This window comes from Lissotriton vulgaris, chromosome 1_1 (assembly GCF_964263255.1).
Source record: "Lissotriton vulgaris chromosome 1_1, aLisVul1.2, whole genome shotgun sequence".
NCBI classification, from domain to species: Eukaryota; Metazoa; Chordata; class Amphibia; order Caudata; family Salamandridae; genus Lissotriton; species Lissotriton vulgaris.
In genome coordinates, this window is record NC_141685.1 from 1339258844 (window position 1) to 1339282511 (window position 23668).

At 44.8% G+C, this 23668-nt stretch overlaps 1 protein-coding gene across 4 annotated transcripts in view; it reads right to left on the bottom strand.

Annotated features, from left to right (window-relative positions):
• OS9 (OS9 endoplasmic reticulum lectin) overlaps positions 1-23668 on the bottom strand; it is a 310804-nt gene that overhangs the window by 173882 nt on the left and 113254 nt on the right. For all 4 annotated transcript variants that reach the window (XM_086966442.1, XM_086966460.1, XM_086966451.1 and 1 more), the window contains exons 5-6: positions 9564-9662; positions 8064-8265 (exon numbers count right to left, since the gene is read on the bottom strand). In XM_086966442.1, the coding sequence (XP_086822568.1) occupies positions 8064-8265; positions 9564-9662 (301 nt within the window). The remainder of the gene's footprint in view (positions 1-8063; positions 8266-9563; positions 9663-23668) is intronic.

Here is a 23668-nt window from a genome sequence, read left to right on the forward strand (position 1 = left end):
CCCCACTTTCCAGTCTTAAATAAAAAAAAAAGAAATCAGTGCGGGGGCAGGGAACGACAGTCAGCACTGTGAGACATTCTTGCTGGAGTTTAAATGGAATGTAAGTTCTAAGATTCCTGGAAAAAGAAGACATTTACTACTTCTACTGTGGTGCTTACACTGTGTGGGCTATGCTGGAGTCCATGTTTGCTACCAGTACAGAACGAAACAGAAAAACTAATAAAATAAATAACTATAACTAAAAAAATGATCTGGGCGAGCTGCGTGGCCCATCCCACGAGTGGTGTAAGTGGCCCAATTGTCAAAGTGAAACCGCACATAGCGCGCTGAAAACAACAACAACAAAAAAAGCGCTGGCATTGCTAAAGCGGACAACCCACCAGTGCTCTTTAGATAAATTAAACAAAGACTTCTCCAAAGGCCTAATGCAAGCTATACAATAAGGACACAGTAAAAGGTCGAGTCCTGAAAAGAGGTTACAAAAGAAGACAGGGATGTACTAAGGAGAAACTAATAAGCCTATTAACAAATCAAAAACTAACATTTACAAAGGACAGTCACAGCAGCCAATTGAAAAGATGGGCGGAGCTTCAAGTGCATACCTGAATCACATGCATCACAGAGCAGCGCATGCGCTGCCCAGGCTCGACCTAAAAATTGCCAGTCACCTTGGATACATGCAAAACAGCAGCCAAAACATGCACAATTTCAGACAGAAGCTGAAAATTACAGATGACGAGTTTAAGAAAATAAACCTCCTCATAAGTTTCACTGTTAGCTGCAAAGAGCTATGTAAGATGTTTTCTTTGTAGCAATACCCAAATCATGGGTGACAACATGGGCCATCGTCAGATGAGAACATAACTCACTTTGCTTCAGGAAGTTTGTTTAAACAAGGCCTTGTATAGCTTGTTATTCGCCCTAGGGCTGCATCAAGGTGCTGAAAGTAGACAGGTGATATGGAAAAAAAGAGGGAAAACAAGGACCAGGGCAGTGGAAAGAAGGGAGAACACTGAGAAAATGAGAGAAGCCTTGTGGATGGTTTGGTGCTCCCCAAAAACAATACATCAGCAGACGGATCGATAGTGCACTCTGGGTACCTTGTCTTCAGCTAGTGGCTGGCAGGTAGGGAGGGAGTGGGGAGGGAAGGAGTAATGGTATGGAGGGCAAAATGAGAAGAACCACGTTGTGAAACAGAGTTAGAACTCATGGTATTCTGTTTTAATGGCACTATTTCCGATCATAAAGAGAGCTGATCGGCCCGTTTCCGATACCCCTGTACACAAATATCTCTACTAGGCTTCTCATGCAACATGGCCATAATAGATTTATTTATTTATAGGCTTTATATAGCGCTAGTTAGACCAGAAGGTATCACAATGATGACAGAAACACAATAAAGTCGCTTAACATATAGTGCGAGACACTTAAATTTGAGTACAAGCAGAAGTAGGGACAAAGAGAATTGTCAGGCAATTCCGGAGGCTACTATATGCTGACAATAAGCACCGTATGTGTTCAGGGAGAAAACAACATAATAGACAGCTGAAACACTCAAACAAGCACCTGTCACAGAGGGTCTAATCCTAGAGCGCGATAGTTATTGGAACGAAGTTCAGTTAGCTAGCATGTTGAGGAGACTGAGTTTCAGGTCCCGTTTGAAGCAGGAGAAGGAGGGGTTCAATCGTAGATCTCTAGGCCGTGATATCCATAGGCTGGGTGCATTTCCAGAAAAAATGAGAGTCTGGGTGGATTTCCTTTTTAGTATGGAAGGTATGAGGAGAAGTGAGTTGGAGCTACTCAGAGTTCTGGTTCTTCTTGCTTTCATAAGTTTGTTGTCAAGATAGTTGGGGGTATGTGTGTGAAGGGCTTCGTGTGTAATGATGTAAGCAATCTTGTAAATACATCTTCCTTCGATGGGAAGCCAGTTGAGGGTCTTGGGGGCTAGTGTGATGTGTACAAATCATTTAACACCCGTTATGAGCCAGGCAGCCATGTTTAGAACTGATCTAGGGTGGGGGGAGGGGGGAGGATGAGGTGAATTTTCAGCATCTCTGCAAAGATGGCATTGCTGTAGTTCTGTTTGGAGAAGACAAGAGATTGTACTACCAATTTGAAATACCGGAGGGAATGAATGGTTTAACTTTCTTGAGGTGTTTTAATTTGTAAAGCACTCCTTTGGCTGAGTTTTTGAAGTGGCCTTTCATGGACATGTTTTTGTCCAAACTGATGCCTAAAGACTTCACAGAGTTGGACAGAGTGAGCAAGCAATTAATTGCATCTAGGTCACCGAGCCAGTCTTGGATTGGTAGTGGGTTACCATTGGGGGAGAACAGTATTAGTTTTGTTTTGTTGGGGTTCAGCTTTAGGTGGTTGGAATTAAACCAAGATTGGATCTTGCTTAGTGTGGTGTTTAGATGTAGAATGTCACTGGGTGATTTTATTGTGTAGAAGACTGGAGTGTCATCAGCATAAATGTGATATTTGATCCCTGCTTGCTTCAGGATGATTGCAAGGGGTTCCATGAAGAGAATGAAAAGGGAAGTGGAGAGAATTGGGCCCTGGAGTACACCAAAATTAGCTGTTGTTAGTTTGGAGAAACAAGAGTTTATTTTAATTTGTTGCGATCGGTGTAGTAGGTAAGATGTGAACCATATTAATACTGTGCCATTGATACAATAGTGGATCTTAAGTGAGTCAAGTAAGGCTGGGTGATTTACACTATCAAAAGCCGCTGATAATTCATGTAGTATAAGTAGGCATGCATCCTCTTCGTCTAAGGGTCTGTGGATTCCATTGAGATATTGAGCATGTAGTTTCCGTGCTACAGCCTTTCCTGAACCCTGATTTGGAAGGGGTCATGGAGATTGAATTCACCTATAGGGTGGTTAATTTTTTGTAAGACACACTTTTCCATAGTTCTGGCTAAGAACGGGAGGTTGAAGATAGGTCTGAGGTTGTTGAGATCATTGGGGTCTCCACCTGGGTTTTTGAGAATGGGTGTGATTTGTTCTAGTTGGAGGGAGTCGGGTACATAGCCTGAGGCGAGAATGTAATGATGATTTTTGTCCACAACGGGGCAATGATCTGGTTGAGATTTTGCACTATTGAGGTAGCTGATCCTTACTGTGTGAAGTAGGCTTTAGGTTCGCAATTATATTGAAGACATAGTTTTCTGTCATGGGTTCAAAGTCCGACCAATTGGCATAATTTTTCAGTTGAGGGAGATCAAGGGTACCATTAGTGTTTTTTGTGGCTGTTTGGTCGTTCGGAAGTTCAGGTGGTGGGGCTACTACGGAGGGTGGTGAGTCAGTGTGGACGGTAAGGCGGGATGGCAGATTTGTGACTTGAAAGAAGGATTGCTTCAGTTTTGTGACTTTGTCAGTGAAGAAGCTGGCAATTTCTTCACAGCTTTCTTTAGTGGCTGTTAGTTTGTGTGTGGATGTGAGGGCGGTTTGACGTTTAACAATGTTGAAGAGCTCACTGGGTCTATTCTTCGCACGGTCAAGTTGGTTGCGAAAGAGGCCTTTTCTCTAAAAATGTGCTTCGTATATGACATCTGGGCAGTTCTGAGTAGTGCTAGGTGCACTGTCGAGGGGTTTTGTCTCAATGTCCTTTCTGCCCGTCTGATTGTCTTCTCTCGTTGTTAAGATCTGAGTTGAAGCAAGACTTTGGATTGATCGCAGTGGTTTTAGTTGGAGTGTTGCCACTTGGTCGAGAACTTCCATTGTCACTGTATTATTGTGGGCAGTTAGATCATCAGCGGTAGGAGTGATAGGGTGACGCTGTTGTTGAGCAAGAATTCTGGATTCCAGTTCAACTATTGGGGCTTGTTTGAAGTTCCTGGTCCAGTGCTTAGGTTTATCTATTAAGGCTGGGTGGGGTCTGCAGTGGGTTTCGATATTAAACAATATGAGATGGTGGTCGGACCAGTCAATGGGTGAGATGGTTCTAAGTTCTCTGCAGAGTTGTTTAAGGTCATTTATTTCCAGAAGGTTGGCGAGATTACGGACTGTGGGGTCTTCTGATCTGTTCCAGTGAATATTGAAGTCGCCGAAGAACACGTCCTTTGTGTCAGTAAGGGAGAACCGAGTTACTAGGTCAGTTAACACGTCTGCAAAGAGGGTGAAATTAGATGGTGTGTAGTTTGATAGGAGGGGAGCCTTTGACTAAGTTCAACACCAGGGTATTTAAAAGTAGAGTATTCTGCGTTATTTAGGATGGAAAGATGTATTCCGTCTTTGTGAATGATGGCTATTCCACCGCCTGTTCTTTTAGGTCTGTCTTGTCTAACGATGGTGGATCCAGGTGGTGTAAGCAGGTCTAATATGGGAGTAGAGTGGTCAATGAGTCAGGATTCGGCGAGGAAAGCGATATCAATTTCTTTGCTGAGTAAAGCTTCAGCGATATCTGTAGCCTGCTGAGCTGATCTACAGTTGAGGAGCATGCATGATAGAGGGCAGGGATTATCATTAGTAGAGTGTAGTGTTTGAATGGTGGTGTATTTAGAAGGAGGTCTGGACGAGTAGATAATTCTGGGGATTCTATTTGTGCCCACTATTACTGGGAACGTATCGGGAGGATTTAGAGACAAATTCTGGTTTGTTGTGAGGTAAGATACGCTGATAGCATCAACTTCCAGGGAGGATATGTGGCTATCAGCACGGTGGGGTCTGTGGGACAGACGACACAAAGGAGTAGAAGGCAGGAAGGTGCGATGTAAGGCCATAGGAGAACCTGTGCGGGGAGGCAATTTATCACTATCCGGAGTGTGAGAGTGGGATAACTTGGCCTTGAATGTGAGGTCCGGTCTTAGATTTGCAATGTCAATAGCTAGGAAGTAGAGTTTTTCTCCATTCACTTCAGGAGCTGGGTAAGTGTCATTGATGCTTGCAGCATTGAGAGTGGGAGGGTAGGTGGCAAGTCCTGAGTATACGGGAGGAGAGCGAGCAGCACTATGGAGATTGTCATTGTTGTTGGGACTGGGAGTGTAGACTGTGTGTGAGCTGAGCTAGGACTGCATCAGTAGGGAGCGGTTCGCCCACAGAGTTCAGTAGCTGACGGTCTGTAGTTAGGGACTGCATCACCTGGCTTGGGGTATGCATCGTTGAGTTATGTTACCTTGTGACTACAGGTTAGGGTGGAAGCAAGTAAAGTCAATCTAGTAATTATTTGCTGGCGGTGTGTGTTAATTGGGGCAGCAAGGTTGCTAAGTGTCAGGGGGTGTCACAGCGTTGCATACCGAATCAGTGGGGAGAAGGCATGCCGGTTTAGGGTTAATGGTCCGTTGTAAGGGCGAGAGAGGAGTTTGGGGCAGATGGCCCTGTTGTGTGAGTGAGGTGAAGAGTGACGGGAAATGTTGATCAAAGATGGTGAAGTGAGAGTTGGTAGCTTGAATAAGTATGTTCCCTGTCCTGAAGATGGAAATAGTGATTTTCCCTTTAAAGGCTAGGGAGGGGGGACTAGGTGAGTTTTGTTCCATAGGTATTTTTATTGACTTCGTAACTTTTCAGGGCGCTTGGAATAGAAGACTATTTTCTTGTTGCTGTTGGTCACGCTATGGTAGGTATCCACTATAAGTGTTTCCGGTTGTTGTTTCAGTAGTCTGTGTTTGAAGTTCTTTTTTGAATTATTGGAGGAATTTTTAGGATACGTGATGTTCCATGAGTTGGGGCCATATCTCACGAGTGCAGTGTCGAGGGGTTTGTGGGGGTCTATTGATCGAGACATTTTAAGTCTAGTTACAGTTGAGCTGCAGGGTAGGGGAAGTAAGGGAGTGCTGAAAACTGAGGTGTTAGAAGGCTGGGCCGGGCGTAGGGAAGGAACAATATTGTACAGTGAGCAATGCGCTTGAATCTGGTTAGATTGGTTAGAAGGTAGAGCAGAGAGCTGTGGAGGAGTGATGTTATACAGTGAACAATACGATTGGCAGTTTAGAAGTGCATGTGAGCTTTAATTGTGAAAGTCGCATATTAGCCAGTCACCACGGAGTAGAGTAGTTACGGAGGTGTACAAAATGCATTTCTAAGTCATAATCAAAAACATCAGATAGGTAAGGATAGTGCTCAAAAACATCAGAAAAACTAAGGGCAGAAAACAAAAAAGAAGGACAGAGTGTAAATGAGTGAGAAAGTAATGTGTGATGTAGTTCCTAGTTAAGATGGGGAGGTATACAATAGGCACAACTACAATTCAGCTAAGTAAGGAAGATATACAAGAACTTCAGATAAATAACGATAAACAAGCAAATGAGATGAACAATAGAAAATAAGCGTAAAAGTAATGTGGGACGTAATTCATATTTATGGCCACAAGGTGGCCCTATAGCCTAGGCGAGTATCGAAGACCACATGAAGTGGTTTGGGCAGAGGAAGTGGTTTGGTTGCAAGGAGTGAGGGAAGATGGCTGCCAAGGGGACGAAAGCACAGAGGGGCAGTTTAACAAAATGGGGGCGAAAGAGAGGGAGGGGCAACAAATCCTCATTGGATTCAACTGTCTTACAGGTCGTCACCACACGGCAAGGACTTTTCTCATGGGAGATTCAGTACTGGCCCGCTAAAGATCAAGCTCTTGGCCCCCCAAGGGCCATCATCTCAGTGTATACTCCAGGTGCAGGGCACACCACTCCCGCTGCAGCGTCCAAATCACAAAATGGCGACCGTACCTTCTCCTGAGCACAGGGCTGGTTGAGAGGCGATTGTACCAGGCTTGGTGAGAGGCGTTGCAGGCAGGACTGCCTGCCATTTAGGGGTTGTCAGGTCGACCTCTTCTGCACTCTGGATACTGGTCGAATCCTCTGCCTCAGTCACTCCCAGGCAACAGTCCACTCAAAAAAGACAGCAGCAGCACCCCCTAAGCCTCAACCAAGCCAAGACCCCACAAGCAAGCCTACCCGCAGTCCGCGATCAACGGAGCCCCCGCCGCCTTCCTCGTCGTGCCTCCAGCGGCTGGCAGCTTCCCTCTTCACCGCTGCGCCTGGCACTCAGGGAAGGTCTCTCACCCTGGGCAGTAGCGTGTCCAATACCCATACAGTCGGCCGTCACGCCCACTGAGCCAATAAGCCCTGGGTATTGGGACCTCTAGAGCTGTCTCAGTCTGTTATCCTAAGCTAAAAAGGTTTTTCAATACCTGGCCGATCATTAAGAGGATAATAGATATTGTTTCAATTTGTGTATGTGAAATGTCATTTTAAAATATATAAACAACCAGGCGATTTTGATTAATCATCTTAAATGTATCACATTGGTTACTTGGATGAAGTTGTTCAAAAGCTGCCACATAGGTCTGTTTCCATCTAAAAAGCTATTTTCTGACTATTTAAGCTAGTCAGATGAGAATCTCACTTTGCACCGTGGAAATGGGAAAAACTTAATTTAGAAACTATTTCCCATAACAGACTGCTCCATTATAATGTTTTTTCAAATCACATAGAAGTATAATGATCCTTTTTTATATGGTGCTTAATACTTCAGTTCTTCTGTGTCAAAGGACTGTAAATAAGGTGTTTCACTATTAACCAACCTAATGAAAGTTAGTACAATGGAACATTAAAAGAAAACACAAACATTCGGCATAGTTCATAGAAGTCTAACATGTTTAATGCCAAATCAGGCAGTAAGTGTTCAAAATAAGGCAATTGCAGTTTCAATGGGCCAAAGTTTCATACCCAAACAGATTATGCATGTAATGCTAAACTCCACACATTCTGGTGCTGCATTTAAACACTTTGTCTCAATGCAAGTAAATGGAAGCGAGAATTCGTGATCAACTATAACACACAGACAGTAATGAGCAGGTGCAAAAGCACCTACATTTCCATAGAAGACATGTAATCATTAAGGGACAAATGCAAGTGAATTTACTTTTTCAGAACGTGGCTTTAGCTTTGCAGTGATTTGAACTAGTTACCGAAATGGTATGCACAGATGTCGGCGGTGAGCATTTAATTTGATGAAGCCTCTTTCTGGCATATGCATCCTACTTTGTTATTTCCTTTCGTACATTGTATGTACACCAGAAACCCAGAAAAATTAAATTAGAGCAAAAGCATAGCTACTACTCACAGACTTGAGCTTTGATATACTCCATGAACTGCTCAGGGCTAAGGGCAGGTTGGCAGTATATAGTCTGCGGTGTGGCGGTGGAAGGGGGTCGCAGGAATGGGTGGTGGCAGATTCGAGTTGTATGCACTGTAAGGACATATGCGCAGGACTGCGGCTCATCAATGCGGGCAATGTAGTCTCCGGTGCCTTCCTCGCAGACAAACTGTACAAAAGAGACAGAAGCAGCAGCATGGTCATTCTCTGGAGTACTAATGAATTGACTGAGTGAAACATGGGGCAAGAAATGAGATTGAAGGATGTAAGCTGGTGAAGACTATAAGGGTAACACAAGGGTAAAAGACCTGGTAATTTCCTAATTAAAAAAATCGAAGATTCTCGTACACAGCTAGTGGGTCCAATAGGATTTGAGAAAAAAGTTCACCGCAGTTGGCTGTGAGATGTGGAGGAATCAGAAGACAACACATCTTTTCTGTGTAGGATGAAAGTGATACAGGTCTACAAACACCACCTGGATCATTTGAGAGCAGATCAAGTAATGTTTCCAACATCACACACTGTAAGGTTGCATAAAGAACTCATATCGGCAAGAGACAAGCAACCAGCTAAGTCATGCTACCAACAAGAACTATTTTGCATAAAGAAAAGAGGGAAACGTGGGGGGAAAGAGGAAAACCTCAGAGGGTGGGTTGAGACATAGGTTTGGCTCCAAGAGTCATCATATGCAGCAAACAAAGAGAGCCATGCGGCAAATAAAGAATCTAAAAGACAGCCCTGTAACTGGATTTATCTGAAGCAAATACCCCTTACAGAAACAAACTAGCTCGGCTAGTCTTCAGCACTTATTTGCTTCCTATCTCTACTATACCATCTTACAAGGTTAGGTTAATTCCGCAAGAAGCAAAACCCGCACTTCAGGCAGAATCAGGAAATACAACAGATGTAAGAATATCTGACACCAGATTTGTCTGCCTCTACTCCACCGCATTTCTTTCAAAAGCTTTTTAAAAAGAAAAGATTTCCTGTGGTAATGCAAATGTAGAAGAGGTCTGATGCCCATTGGAGACATTCTTAAATGCCTTAGTAACCACACACAGAATGGATGCAAATAGCAACCCGACTAATATTACAAAGGCATTTTGTGAGCCCTGCTAATGGAAATTCAATGATGTGACTGCATAGGCTTCATAAGAATATTGCAGCCAGACTCCAAAATGTTGGTGCGTAATTTGCAGTCGATATGTGCAACCTGCTTGTATGAGCATCAAACTCAAAGCGAGGTGGCAGATGCTTGCGAACACACTATTCTGCTTGGGCAAGTGGTACATATGAGCAGTAAAGTATCACCATTAGCTTCTTCTTTCTCTCCCAATTTTTTCTTTCTTTTTAAACGTATGTGTATTGAACGAGACTCAGAACCACCTAAGAAACACAACTTGTTTATCAGATAAATCTTTCAAGAAGCATGCAAACCGAGGATGCAGAAGCATGCCTCTTACTCACCCTCACTTCTGCTTCCCTGGTCCGGCCGTTCAGATCACACTTCGAACCGTTCACATACAACTGGCTGTGATACCGCTTTAATCGGTGGTGCTTAGTGGCCTGCATGGACAGACAATGAAAAGGACAGCATTCAGACACAGACAGAAGGAAAGAAAGATTAAGGCAGACGCTGGTATAGAATTACACTGTATGGATCACAATTGTGAAGGGGAATGACAGTCGCACCATGGCCATAGGTGTCAATGACAGTTTAGTAGCATACCCACCACATTTGAAACAACCCAACCCAACCAGTGAGGTGGAAGTTCAAAACTCTCCTGGTCCCCTAGAGGCCATCACAGCTCAGATTTCAAAGCAGATGTGTAAGTAGAGTGCTTTATCAGTATATCATTGCTTATGACCCCACATATTACATCAGTCACAACATGTTGAATTACATGATTAAGGACATCACTGATGACAATCCAATGAGTGTGACAATTTGCTAAACGCTTCCGACACTGAATGGTATTCCGTGTGCCAAATCAAGAGAACCTTTTCTGTTGCTTCTGTACTGCTAACGAGTGTAACCTTTTACAACATGCTTGGCCTCTTAAAATGGCTCGGTTGTGTGAAGGCTGAGGGCTCCCTGAAGAGTTGTCCACAGGACCAAGGTTGTGTTTGAATGGGCCTGACCACCTAACAGGGTTTAAGAGTCCGTAGGGAGTGGGTTCTCTGTGAAAAGTTGTGCACAGGGGATAACTGTGCGTAGAAGGAATTTGACAACCTATTGGGGCTTGTGTGTCTGGAAGGAGTGCATTCTCCTAGAAATGTTGTGCACATGGTGAAGAGCTGTGCACAAAGCAAAGGCTGTGCGTAGTAGGGGTTTGGTCACCTAAAGTGATTTGGATGTCTGGATGGAGTGGACTCTCCATAACGTGTTTTGTCCATCCAATGGGGCTTGGTTAGCTGGAGGTAGATTGTTTCATTGTTGGGTCCCGCAGGGGGAGCTCCACGGCCCCCATAGCACCGCCTGCTGCTCAGCCAGCACCCATCTTAGGTACCAGCACAGGAGCCGGACATAATTGTATTTTTTTTATTTTTATATATTTTGTGGGCGCTCCGGTCCCACGACGGGCACCTACAACTTAGCATCCAAATGAGGGCTGCGGCGGGAGGCCCAAGGCCCCCGCGATCCCCTGCCAGGACCCATTCTCAGCAAAAAAGAACAATTGATGGACAGAATGCAGAACAATGTTAACCATTCACCCCAGTACAGAGATCTGGGCCTAAATCCATCAGGGTTTTTTTAGATCACCATGCCATTCCAGTATGGGCACAGGATCAAGACTGATTTGCATATGGCTGGTTCGAAACAGGGGTGGCGTAGTAGGCAAAACAACAATGGATTTAACTCCGATCTTTTGACTGGGGGAGAATGTTTGCATTGTCAGCATTCCGTCCATCATTTGTTTGCTGTAGGACCCATCCTCTGGCGTCTGCGGGAGCGGCCACAGTTGAAAGTGCTACCCCCTGGCAGTAGCAACTTTCCTTTCTGGTCCTACTGTTGGCAGAGCAATTCAGTGTTCCCTGCCTGCGCTCCCGCAGCAAGGGAAGTAGATCTACCTGCATATCCCAGGGGATTGGGTCCGTGGGACACTAAACACAAGCCGGGCCACGGGGTTGGTGTTTGCCAGGGTCTAACGTTTGCTCGGGGAGGGGGGTTGACACAAGCTAGGGCTAGGCAGTCACTACCAGGCCCGTTACATTGCATTAAAAAAAAATAAGAATTCTGAACAGAGGACAGTTTTGTACTGGTCGCACCAACATTTTGGTTTACGCTGCGGCCAGCCGATCAGAGAGCTCGTCCTAACACAAAACCCCGCAGTCAATCAGAAGGCTTGAATTTCAGCCCAACTGTCAAGATATCTATACATTTGGAAACTACATTACTATAAAACTTCTCAACAGATTTACACATAATCACAACAACCATTCTTTCTGGGAAAAGATGTAGCTTATGCCAAATTTGGAGAAATTCTGTTCAGTCGTTTTGGCACAGTCTAAAATTCCTTATGAACATTGCATGGAGAAATTGTGTCCCCCAGGAGATAAACTTAAGATGAGCTGGGCTCTAAGGGAGACAAAACCTGGTTCAAGACCGTGTTGAGCTCTCAGGGTACCAGAGTGTGCCATACAGTTGGTAATGCTCTGAAACGTCCCTTTCTAAACATTTATTTTATTTATTTGAAGAGTTTTATATAGCGCTCCTTTGTAACAAAAGAGTAGATTGGGTGTCTTCTGTTCTTCAAATCCTCGATATTGTAGTTACATGGCCTTACATTGACGAGCGTTTAAGACCACTCTTAGCTAGATACAGCAAGCATGGAAGTATTTGATGGGGTTGTATAGACATTGGTGGAATCCACACCAGACACTGGAATGTTTCCACTTGGCAGTATAAATCATCGTAGTTGGTTACCATTCCTGCACCAAGATATTTCATCATTGCACCGGCAGAGCCAAACGACCGAAATCTAAGTGGCCAGGTACCAGGGTTTCAGGCTGAGAGACTTGAGGTAGTTATGAAGTATCTTGCCTTTGTGTCTGGAGAGAAGCTTAAAGTGTATTTTTGCTGGTCTTAACAAAAGTGCAGATCGTGGTAGGAGTTTGCTGTATCACTACGGCTGTGGCCAGAGCAGGGCAATAAGAATCGGAGTACAGTGATCCATTTTTACCTCTCTATGTAACATGGGGAGCAGGAAAAAGGAGGAAAGGTGTATGCAAAGACGCTGGCCATATTGTCAAACAGGCATTGCCCTTTGTTGCTGGCTGCCAACACTTGCTGGGAAAGCACTGGCATTTCTTGTTCTAAGGGTAACTAATACTCGTTTTGTTGTCCTAATAGGAGTTCCACATGTCATCCTGGGGAGAGATAGACCTGTCTCATAGCAACCTCTTCCGATTGAGGTGAGGACATTTTTCCTCCATGCTAAACAGTTTAAAGCAGACACCCTGTTGTCTGTCTTGATGAGAATCACTTGTCCTGCTAGTTTCGAAGGAATTAATGTAGGTCCAATTTTATGGCTCAAAGCTCATGTTCATATGGTGCATCTTTTCTGCATCTCATCGGAGATTCCAGCAGGTGAGCTCCTTTCCCTTTCATGGATGCAAGAGTCGTTAGCTCAACTGTCTGAACAAAGATAGAATGAGTGGACTGTGTCAGGATTTATGAGGAACCTCCTCCATAGCAGCACCTTTTGAGTGATCTTGTGACTTCGATTGTGGTATCCAAATTCATTGATTGTTCAGTTCTTGTTGAATGGATCTCATAAGGATGCTACTATTGTGGATTAATTACATCCAACAGATACAGCCCTATTCCCCAGAACCTGGGGCCAACAAACAATATAACATCTACAATGGTTCAGGGCCAAAAATGTGTTTAAAGAAAGTATTTATAACCGCCATGCAAAAAATAGATCATAACATTAGTGTAATTCAATGCCACAATATAAGAGACTTGCGGGACCACATCCAAAGCACTAGTGAATAACAATTGGAAATCACGGAGGAAGTGTAATCAACTTCTTCCTCCGTGAATTCCAATTGTGAATCACCAGGGCTTCGGATGTGGTCCCACAAGTATAGAGATTTGGGGTCCGGAAATTCAGTCCGCAGTTACTGAGGTAATTGCGGCAACACTCTGTAATGGAATTAGAGTTCCCTGAGTCTTTTGGTGAAGTGAAGGCACTTAAATGAACTCAGATTCTAATTTTGATGTTACCATTGACTGTGTCACAAATTGAATCTTATGGATTCTAATTTTGATGTTACCATTGACTGTGTCACAAATTGAATCTTATGGATTCTAATTTTGATGGTACCAATGACTGTCACAAATTCGATCTTCTGGTTGCTCCTAAACATTGCTTTTTGTCCTGATGATGACCTAACAAATTGATACGGTCGAGATGCCGTCGATGTTCCCTCTGGCAAATAAAGAGGACGCATTTATTGCATCAGTGATCCTGCTACATATCAGACAAAATGTATTGTATTTTTTTTCTTTGTCGTTGTGTTTGTTTTCTGTTTATATTGTGATTTGTATTATATGTTTGTCATGTGTAACTTTATGAGCACCATTTGTATGTCTGTATTTCTTTTGGTATTTTTCATGTTTTACAAAAGGTAATTTCAATAACAAAGTTTTTCAGAATAATTTAATGCGAGTACCTCTTTATTTTTACACTTTCCCTTTGCCATAATTATTTGTCTCTTTTATTGTGGCATTGAACAATAATAAGGTTATGATATATTTTTTGTATGGTGGTTATATATACACTTTCTTTAAGCAAATTTCGCTCCCTGAACCACTGTAGAATTATATTGACAACTGGTGATTAGACATATGCAGATCACACCAGGCCCAGCAGAGATCTGTATAGCCGGACAGCTTGGCGGTCTTCGTCATGGCTTGGAGCTCCACTGCTCTGACTGCTCAAGGACAGGACTTTCCTAGCTGCATGTAGAGCGTTGCACCCAAGAACTGAGGACTCATAACTAGTTCTATAGAGGACCAGTTAATGTTTAGTGCCAGTCCTAATCCTGCAACAGACTGATACATGCAGCAGCATAAACCTTGCCTGTATAGCCTCAGAAAAACCCTGGCACTCAGTGCCCTTCGAGTTGCACTTTGAAGCTCCATTACTCAGTTTCTACGGTTACAGAGACGTGATGATCTTCAAATATAACAATTCTGGGTCTGAGTAGACCAGAAACACGAATTGGGTTCCATTCTGGTAAGTGTCACCTAAATGTGGAGACCTGGAAATGGTGCAGCCATAATCCGGCAGAGACAGGACCAAGTCATTAACCAATAGTATGTAGATCTGTTGGCCAGATTGAAGTGCCCCGCATGGGAATGACAAGTTTGGAAAGTAGAGGATTGGTCTAGATTAGATTCAGCTTCTGAAAATGTATAGAAATACACCATCATGTGATAGAAAAGCACAGTGGTCCCAGGTGAGCACAAACATACACTGACTGGGTGTTTGAGTACACTTGCAGCAGCATTTAAATGTAGGGCTATCCCCTAGGAGTAGGTAGGGATACTTAGGTGCTATGCAGTATTAGTCAGTTTCCTGGAACATAAGTGGTGTAACTCAGAGCGAGCAGGATACTAACGGGTTAACTGCATTGTTATGAAGTCATGGCCTTATTTTGCGGTGAAGCAAGGCTGAGATGTTCCTGAAGTATCTTGGTACAAGGATCAGACATGCTTTAGATAAAATTTATCATGAGAGCAGCTGATGGCCGAGAACTAGGGATAAAAAATGTATGTATTGAACAGTGAAGCTTAACAGAGCGTGAGCTTGCAATTGCATGTTCACAAGTTATTCGGACTAGAGATAATCTTGTGAGTCAGCCCTTACAGCCTTCCACGAGAAATGAGAAAGCAGACAGTATGCAACATGAGAAAAGTAACTGCATGAACATGAGGTGCATGAAAAAGTACAGCAAAGGGCCTGGAAAGTTCTTGGGCGAGAACAATTCTTGAATGGACAATTTCCTTGTGTTTTGTTTATATAAGTTGGCAGCGCAAATATCTAGGAGAGTCTAGACTAGACATGAACCACGCTGTAGCACCGTTAGACTGCTCTTCCCGAGGATGTGCATTAGGACAAATCTGGACTTATCGGAGTGGGTCTCTCTCCAACAACATGAAGCAGTACATCACAACATAATACTAAAGAGAAAGGATTTGTTTGTTTTGGTTGCAAATGTCCTTCCAATTCCTCGTGTCATATATATTATTCTACCAGCTTCTTTTCTATTATCGGCTTTCGTTATAATAAATACATGCCAAAGCCTCTATCCCATGGTTTATCGTTCTTCCTTCAGGCGCATTCCTATGCAAGAGGTAGGTCTATTTGTGACCAACTAGGAATTACTAATGTAAGTCAAGAGTTTCATACATTAGGAATACCGATTTCCAAAGTGCAATTCAGAGGGAATCGCACTTTGGAAATCGGTATTCCTAATGTTAGTACGTTTGACCCTTAGTTACTGTAACTGCTCCACAAATCCAAACACCAAGATCATGAGGGACTACACCTCTGCCCAAAGGACGTGGTGTCTGAGATTACAGACTCCAACTTGTATTGCAGGGTTGGGTTAGTTGCTTAGTAACAGACACGCCCGACAGAGATTTAGGGGCACATGCATCAAAGTAAGGAATTGCGATCCCTTAATAGCGAATTATAAGGAATCGCTATTAAGGACTAACAATTCCTTATGCGTGTAGGAATAGCTACATAAATTGTGATTCCCACATATTCCCTATTAGCGAATCGCAAACTGCAAACCGCAAATTGGGATTTGCTATTAGGGAATGCCTTTCCATTCATTGCCCATAGGAATGAATGGGAAACTGTTCGCAATTTGCGATTACCAAATAGGTAATCACAAATTGCGCATGCAATTTCAAGGGTGTTAGGGAGCCAAAAGGCCAGCTTGATGCACCCCAAAATTGGCGTGTGTGTACATGTGGCGCACACACATGTCCCAAGGGCATGTGTGTGTACCACATGGCACTTAGAAAAATTCTATTTTGTGCATTTTTCTAAGGAATTGTAAATTACCATCAACTTGAAGTTAATGGTTATTTGCGATTCCTTAATGCAAAGTTGCATTCTCTGAATGCTTCTTGCAGATTGCTTCTTGCATTGCATTTAGGGAATCGCAAATTGAAATTCCCTAGGTAATTGCAAAAAAAAAAAAAAATGCAAAAATTGAGATTACCTGGTTTGCAAATGGTTTTGGGCTGGATGCATCCCAAAAGGCTAATTCATTCATTCATTGATAGTATCTTTATTTCGACAAATTTTGTCATAAAGGAATTCACAAAATTGAGCATTTAAACGAAGTAATACAGTATAAATAAATAATCAATGTTGCAAGAGCGAGAAAATGCAACTACCCATAAGACCTGTTAATGCTTGGCAGACCACAATTAAGAGTGTCCGTAAGTTCATCCATTCCATAGCAAAAATTTCAATGCATCCATCTATACATCTGTACAACTATAAAAAACGGAAACTAAAAACTTGCAAAGAAAAGATCTACGTTCAGGCAATGTTTGTTAACATCCTTCTCTTGTTCCACATAGCTGCCAAGAATTTTGTTACAGCAAATACAGTCACAGTGGATAGATCTGTTTTATAAATTCTATAGGCTTGCATGCATTGTATGAAGCCCAGGTTTTTACATAGGGGAATAATCCAATACCTCCTAGACTTTTGATAGGCTGGACAAAAGAACAATACATGCAATTCATTTTCCTGCTCACAGTTGCAGCCGAGACAATTTTTTGAAGATTAACACCATTTACTCGTAAAAGCTCTAATTGGCAAGGTGCCGTATCTCCATTGTAAATACCATTTTCTGAATAAAATGGGATAAATGCCATCTAAAACGTTCTCAAAGTGATAAAAGTCTTTAATCATTAAAAAAGTTCCAGATAGGGTGCCGATTTGTACATTCTGTGTAGAGGCAATTAGTTTACTTTCATAGTACAACTTAGCCAAGTGCTTGCGTGGGACCCTAGTACAGGCTGTCTCCGGGTCAGACCACAATAGGGGAAGTCCTATCCTCCCAAATTCGTGTCTCAAGTACTTGAACCATGGGAGTTTCCCCACATTCAGGAGTCTTAGGATTTCCAAAACCTCCTGCCTGTAATTCAGGAGCTCGGGGGTAGTCCAAAGTCTACGCCAGAATGTTAGCGGTTTGAGACCCAGTTCCTCGTCTATAGGTCTGAGGCCCAGATCGAGCTTCAGCGGCTAGAGAGGCGTACTGGGGGGCAAAGCCAGTAGCTGTCTTAGAAATTTATTTTCAGTGACGAAAATCTCGGGTCTGCACAGGTAGCCCCAGAATTGGCCGCCATACATTACTGCCCCCCTTGCCTGCAATTTGTTTATTTGTAGGGGTGGGCCAATCGGTTTAACTGAAGATTTGTTTAAGAGTTTAAGGATGCCACCGCTAATTGGGCTAACTTAAGTTGGGATTTTATTTGATGTGGGGCCCAAGTCATGGTTTCATTTAAGGTCACCCCCAGGTACTCAAAGGTCTGGACCCTTTCCAACCTAACTGTGCCTATCCTCGGGTTTGAACGTGTAGTTGCTGGGGGATTAAAAATCATAAATTTGGTTTTGAGGGTATTTATCTCTAGTCCCCGTTAGAGACAAAATGCCTCATAACCATCCAGCACACGTTGAATACCCATGGGGGATTTAGACAATAGCAGGGTATCGTCTGCGAACATGATCGCAGGCACCCGGAAACCAGCAAGCTTGGGGGCATCGCTGTTTGGTACCGCGTTCAGGTAGGCGATTACCCCGTTGACGTAGAGGCAAAACAGTGTCGGTGCCAAGACACAACCCTGTCTCACGCCCCTGTCAACGGGGAATCTAGATGACAACAAACTATTTTTTCCACACCTGACCTGTGCAAAATTCTCCTAATGGAGTCGCATTATCATGTTCAAAAGTTGGCAAGGAATGCCCAGCTCTCGGAGCACAGACCATAATTTTTCCCGTGGGACCAGATCAAAGGCCGCACGCAGGCCCACAAAAACAGTGTAAAGTGTACCACCCTCAATCTTGATGGTTTTCTAGAATAATAGGGTCAGACGAAAAATGTGATCCGTAGTTGATGTATTTTTCCTAAACCCTGCCTGGTAGGGACTCAAAATTGAACACTCCTCAATCCAGTCCAGGAGGCGGTCTAAAATCAGCCTCGTGAAGATCTTTTGCAGCACATCAATGAGGCTGATAGGCCTGTAGTTGGCTGGGAGGAGAGAAGAGCCCTTCTTGAAGATAGGGACAATCTGTGCTCCCAGTCAAGTACTAGGGACCCCCATACCCTTCTGGACTGCATTGAATATAGCCGTTAAATAGGGGGCCCAGACCATGGGTACATGCTTGAAGAGGTCGCCTGGGAGTTTATCCAGCCCCGGCGCTTTACCGGCTGCAAGTTTAGATATTGCAACACAGACCTCTTCCTCAGTAAAATCAACCTCGTAAATTTGGGCAGTAGGATTAAGCAACAACCCCCCCTGGTCCCCATCACATTCAGCATTATCCCCTCAGTACAGGGTGCGAAAATGATCCTCCCACACATTCACAGCAATATTTGGCACAACTGCCGGTAGTGGGTCGCCTGACCCCGTATTTACAATTGACCAGAATTTCCGAACATCTCTGATTTTAAGAGAAGACGTTAAATTGGCCCAGTTGTCATTGTCCCAATCGATCTTGGCATGGTGGATTAGCCGCTTATATTCTAGTCTTCTAGCTTTTATTAGTGCCTTATTGTTATTTTGCTTCACGGCCCAAAGCAGTTCTGCCTTCGCCTTTCTGCAGGCAGTATTATACCATGTGGCTCTATTGCCCCTCATTATCCCTTTTGGCCCCGGGGGGTTAAGAACTTCTGCTAAAGTACTAGTTAGCTCCTGATGTAGGTCCCCAAGTTTTTTATATATTTCTGGAGTGAAATACTGCGAAATTAAGGCACCAACAGCTTCCAATACCGGGATAGTCTGAGCATAAAGCTCAGCCACTAGCTCGGGTTGTGTTACCAGTTTATCCCATCTAACTCTGCGCCTATTGTTGGATAGAAGCGCCCTCGAATCGAGAGCGTCATTGGACATGCAGGAGTCTTTAGGGATGCCCGGGGAGGAAAACTCCAAGATCAGCGCATTGTGATCACTCTCACCTCTAGTATCAACCCTAAAATCGATAACCTTAGCCCAAGCACAGCTTTCAACAAATATATAATTCAAGCGTGACTCCTGGCCAGGCATGTTGAAAGTACATTTTGGGGGAAAACAGAATTTACACGTTCATTACAGGCCCCGATTGAATGGTTAAGTGTTAGAGCCATGATTTGGACGGCTAACGGTGTCCATGACCTGGGTAGGGGGCCCGCTATTGGTGGTATTTTCCAGTGCTCGTCCTCCTCCAGATTAGGGCCATCCATCAAGCCCAGAAGTGTCTCGAAGTGGCAATTCAGATCGCCCCCTACCACAAGCGAGGTACCATGAGGAATAGTGTTTAAGAATAAAGAAAGCTCCTCAATGGTTCGGGACTCGCTTGTGATGTTCACAGGTCTGGAATAGACATTGGCCAATGCGAGCCTTGAGGCGTTCGGCCACTCTAAGACCACGCATTGGACGTCCTCCGATGAAGTGTTCATAGCCCTGGCTTTACAGCCCAAATGGGAGCCCACCCAAATAGTTAGGCCCCCAGACGGATGGCCCTTACCCCCCCCACCTAGCCGGGAGTGAAAACGAAGCAAAACCACTCCGTAATTGGTCCTCCCTAGCCCAGGTACACGTCATTCTGGTCTATAAAGGAGTTCCATGCAGGACAGGCCATTTTATTACACAGACCTACCAGGTTCCAGGACAATATTTTCAGTGAGCTGGCATTAATTCTAGTTCCCGGGATTGGCGAACTAGATCCTATTTTAGTTGTGGTAGCTAGTAGAATATGTGAATTAATTGGGCCTATTGTCTGGTTGTCACAATTGTTGGGTCCAGAGGGTGCGCATGCCAATGGCCTTAAGTGGTTGTTCTCCACGTGATCAACTCCTTGAGTCCTACCTTCACTCATACATGTGACGGTCCCTCTATGATGAATTAAGTTATGGGTAGGACCATCAATTACCCGGGGTCGACCTGCTACTCCATGGTTATGCTGTAGTCAGTCGACCTGGTCCAGACAGCTATACCGATTATAGTTAAGATGTTGAGTAGACATATAGGTGTCATCAGGCTTGTCCCTAAACCCCCTACTCTGCCCTCTGGATACCACCCTTGTCCAGCCCTTCTCTGGCCCCAGTTTAGGACAAAGGGTGTCAGATGGATAAAAAAAGGACAGTGGGAGGGTCTGAATTATAGTATCGGAGTCGCCGTCCGGCCAATTACAGATATGAGAAACTGTTCCGGGGTCCTTGAAGTTAACCAGGACGCAGTCACCACTAATATTTTTGTCAGTATTGCCCACCCAGGAAACCCTTCTAACCATCAAAATTTCGCTGGAAATATGTGGGGGAAGAGGTCTGTTTTTATTCAGCCAGTTTGCGACTTTATTTTTAAGTGATGCAAACGATTCTGCAACTGAATTACCAAGCTCAGGAACTCCAGTTAAGACCACTACAAGGGGAGCTGTAGATCTATTACCATTTTCTTTCTCGATGCATTGCCCTCTGGAATTATTCGCTCACTGTGCGAGTTAGGCTTTTTGGCCAACCTCAAAGGGCTAACAGGAAGGACAGAATGGGCGATCCTATTTGGGGTACTCTGTACTATAGAGAGGGGAATTGCTGGGGAGTGGATGTTAGCTATAGACACGACCCCTCGTTAGTATCAGGCTTCCCCTGCGGTATTTTAGCGGTTTGCAAATAATCTGCCATAGCCCCAGTGCCTTTTTCTAGGTTTGTCAGCCTAAGGTCAATTTGGGTAAGTCTGGCATCTAAAGGGCCAAGCAAAGACTTCAGAAGGGTGCCTATGTTAGAAGCCAATTGGTCACCCCCAGCCAGAGTTACACCACCAGTATTAAAGATGTTAGGCTGCACTGTAGGGTAACTCAGGGCAGAAGAAGTAATAGTATCACTGATTACTGGGGGAACCACCTTGCCTTGTACCTGACCCTTAGGGTCAGAGTGGGTAGAACATTTGGCTAACTTCGCCTTTTTCCCCCCGCTTGTCTGTGCCAAGCGTTTTCTTTTTGGAACGGCCCCCTCCTGATTCCCTCGGAGCTGAAGAATATTAAGCTCAGGTATGCTGTCAGATATCGAGTTATCACAAATAATAGGCACTAAAGTAGAGTCAGGGATAGCCGGTAAAGAATCTCTGCACATTGCAAGGCTACTCCTGGGCTTTGGCGAGCCAGTAGTTATTAAATGATCATTATGATTTAAGGAAACAACAGGGGGGACCGTGCACCTTTCAGGAGTTTTAACGTTCGCTATGTACCCCAACGAGGATATCTTAACATTGTCAATTTCCTGGGACAGTCGCCGTTCTAAAATAGTTATTTCATGAGATAACACAGATTTTGCTCTAACCAGAAAATTGTCCAAAGTACCTGCCACCAATGTGCCCGAAGATGTTGCTTTGCTCCTAGTCTCTCGGCCAGTCATTTTCCTGATTGGCGAATGGTGATATGACCGGTGTTAGTAGAAAACCCAGAACACACCACCTAGTACGCAATAATAGCCAAGAGGGGTGGCCCGGTCTGGTCTTTCACGATCTAGAACGGGCTAAAACGGGCCCAGGCTTCGCCCGCGCGCATCCCGCGTCGCTGGTAGATGGAGTCAAATATATCCGTGCAGGCAGTGGGTGGGAACGATGAGGGAAGAGGCTACAGCTGGGTAGGCAATGGGCTGCTGGTCCTCGCAGTCCCTCTCTGAAGCAAACCCTCTGATGCAGGCAACAAAACTTCCACGAGCGGCTCCCGCGAGAAGTATTTCAATGTCCAGGCAGGGGGCGGGAACGATGAGGGAAGAGGCTACAGCTGGGTAGGCAATGGGCTGCTGGTCCTCGCAGTCCCTCTCTGAAGCAAACCCTCCGATGCAGGCAACAAAACTTCTACGAGCGGCTCCCGCGAAGCGGGGGCCGCGAGAAGTATTTTGATGTCCAGGCAGGGGGCGGGAACGATGAGGGAAGAGGCTACAGCTGGGTAGGCAATGGGCTGCTGGTCCTCACAGTCCCTCTCTGAAGCAAACCCTCCGATGTGGGCAACAAAACTTCTACAAGCGGCTCCCGCGAGAAGTATTTCAATGTCCAGGCAGGGGGCGGGAACGATGAGGGAAGAGGCTACAGCTGGGTAGGCAATGGGATGCTGGTCCTCGCAGTCCCTCTCTGAAGCAAACCCTCCGATGCAGGCAACAAAACTTCTACGAGCGGCTGCCGCGAAGCGGGGGCCGCGAGAAGTATTTTGCTGTCCAGGCAGGGGGCGGGAACGATGAGGGAAGAGGCTACAGCTGGGTAGGCTATGGGCTGCTGGTCCTCGCAGTCCCTCTCTGAAGCAAACCCTCCGATGCAGGCAACAAAACTTCTACGAGCGGCTCCCGCGAAGCGGGGGCCGCGAGAAGTATTTTGATGTCCAGGCAGGGGGCGGGAACGATGAGGGAAGAGGCTACAGCTGGGTAGGCAATGGGCTGCTGGTCCTCGCAGTCCCTCTCTGAAGCAAACCCTCCGATGCAGGCAACAAAACTTCTACGAGCGGGGGCCACAAGAAGTATTCCAATGTCCAGGCAGGGGGGGGAACGATGAGGGAAGAGGCTGCAGCTGGGTAGGCAATGGGCTGCTGGTCCTCACAGTCCCTCTCTGAAGCAAACCCTCCGATGTGGGCAACAAAACTTCTACAAGCGGCTCCCGCGAGAAGTATTTCAATGTCCAGGCAGGGGGCGGGAACGATGAGGGAAGAGGCTGCAGCTGGGTAGGCAATGGGCTGCTGGTCCTCGCAGTCCCTCTCTGAAGTAAACTCTCCGATGCAGGCAACAAAACTTCTACGAGCGGCTCCCGCGAAGCGGGGGCCGCGAGAAGTATTTTGATGTCCAGGCAGGGGGCGGGAACGATGAGGGAAGAGGCTACAGCTGGGTAGGCTATGGGCTGCTGGTCCTCGCAGTCCCTCTCTGAAGCAAACCCTCCGATGCAGGCAACAAAACTTCTACGAGCGGCTCCCGCGAAGCGGGGGCCGCGAGAAGTATTTTGATGTCCAGGCAGGGGGCGGGAACGATGAGGGAAGAGGCTACAGCTGGGTAGGCTATGGGCTGCTGGCAGGGTCGGATTGGGATCACAGTTTGGCCCGGGCACTAACGAAACAAGCATTTGCAATGCAATAGGTCTCGCATTATTTAAGTTTGAGCTATTAGCATTGTAAATGGCAATTGTTTTTTGCTTTATGCTATATTTTTTTTTTACATAAAAAGCTTCATATAAAATATGTTTTATTAAAGTTATTTATGCAGTATCTAAATTTTGTTTGCATAAAACAGTATAATAATATCTTAGTAAAAAAGTCAAATATTTTAATGGAAATTCACCAAACGTTCATTTA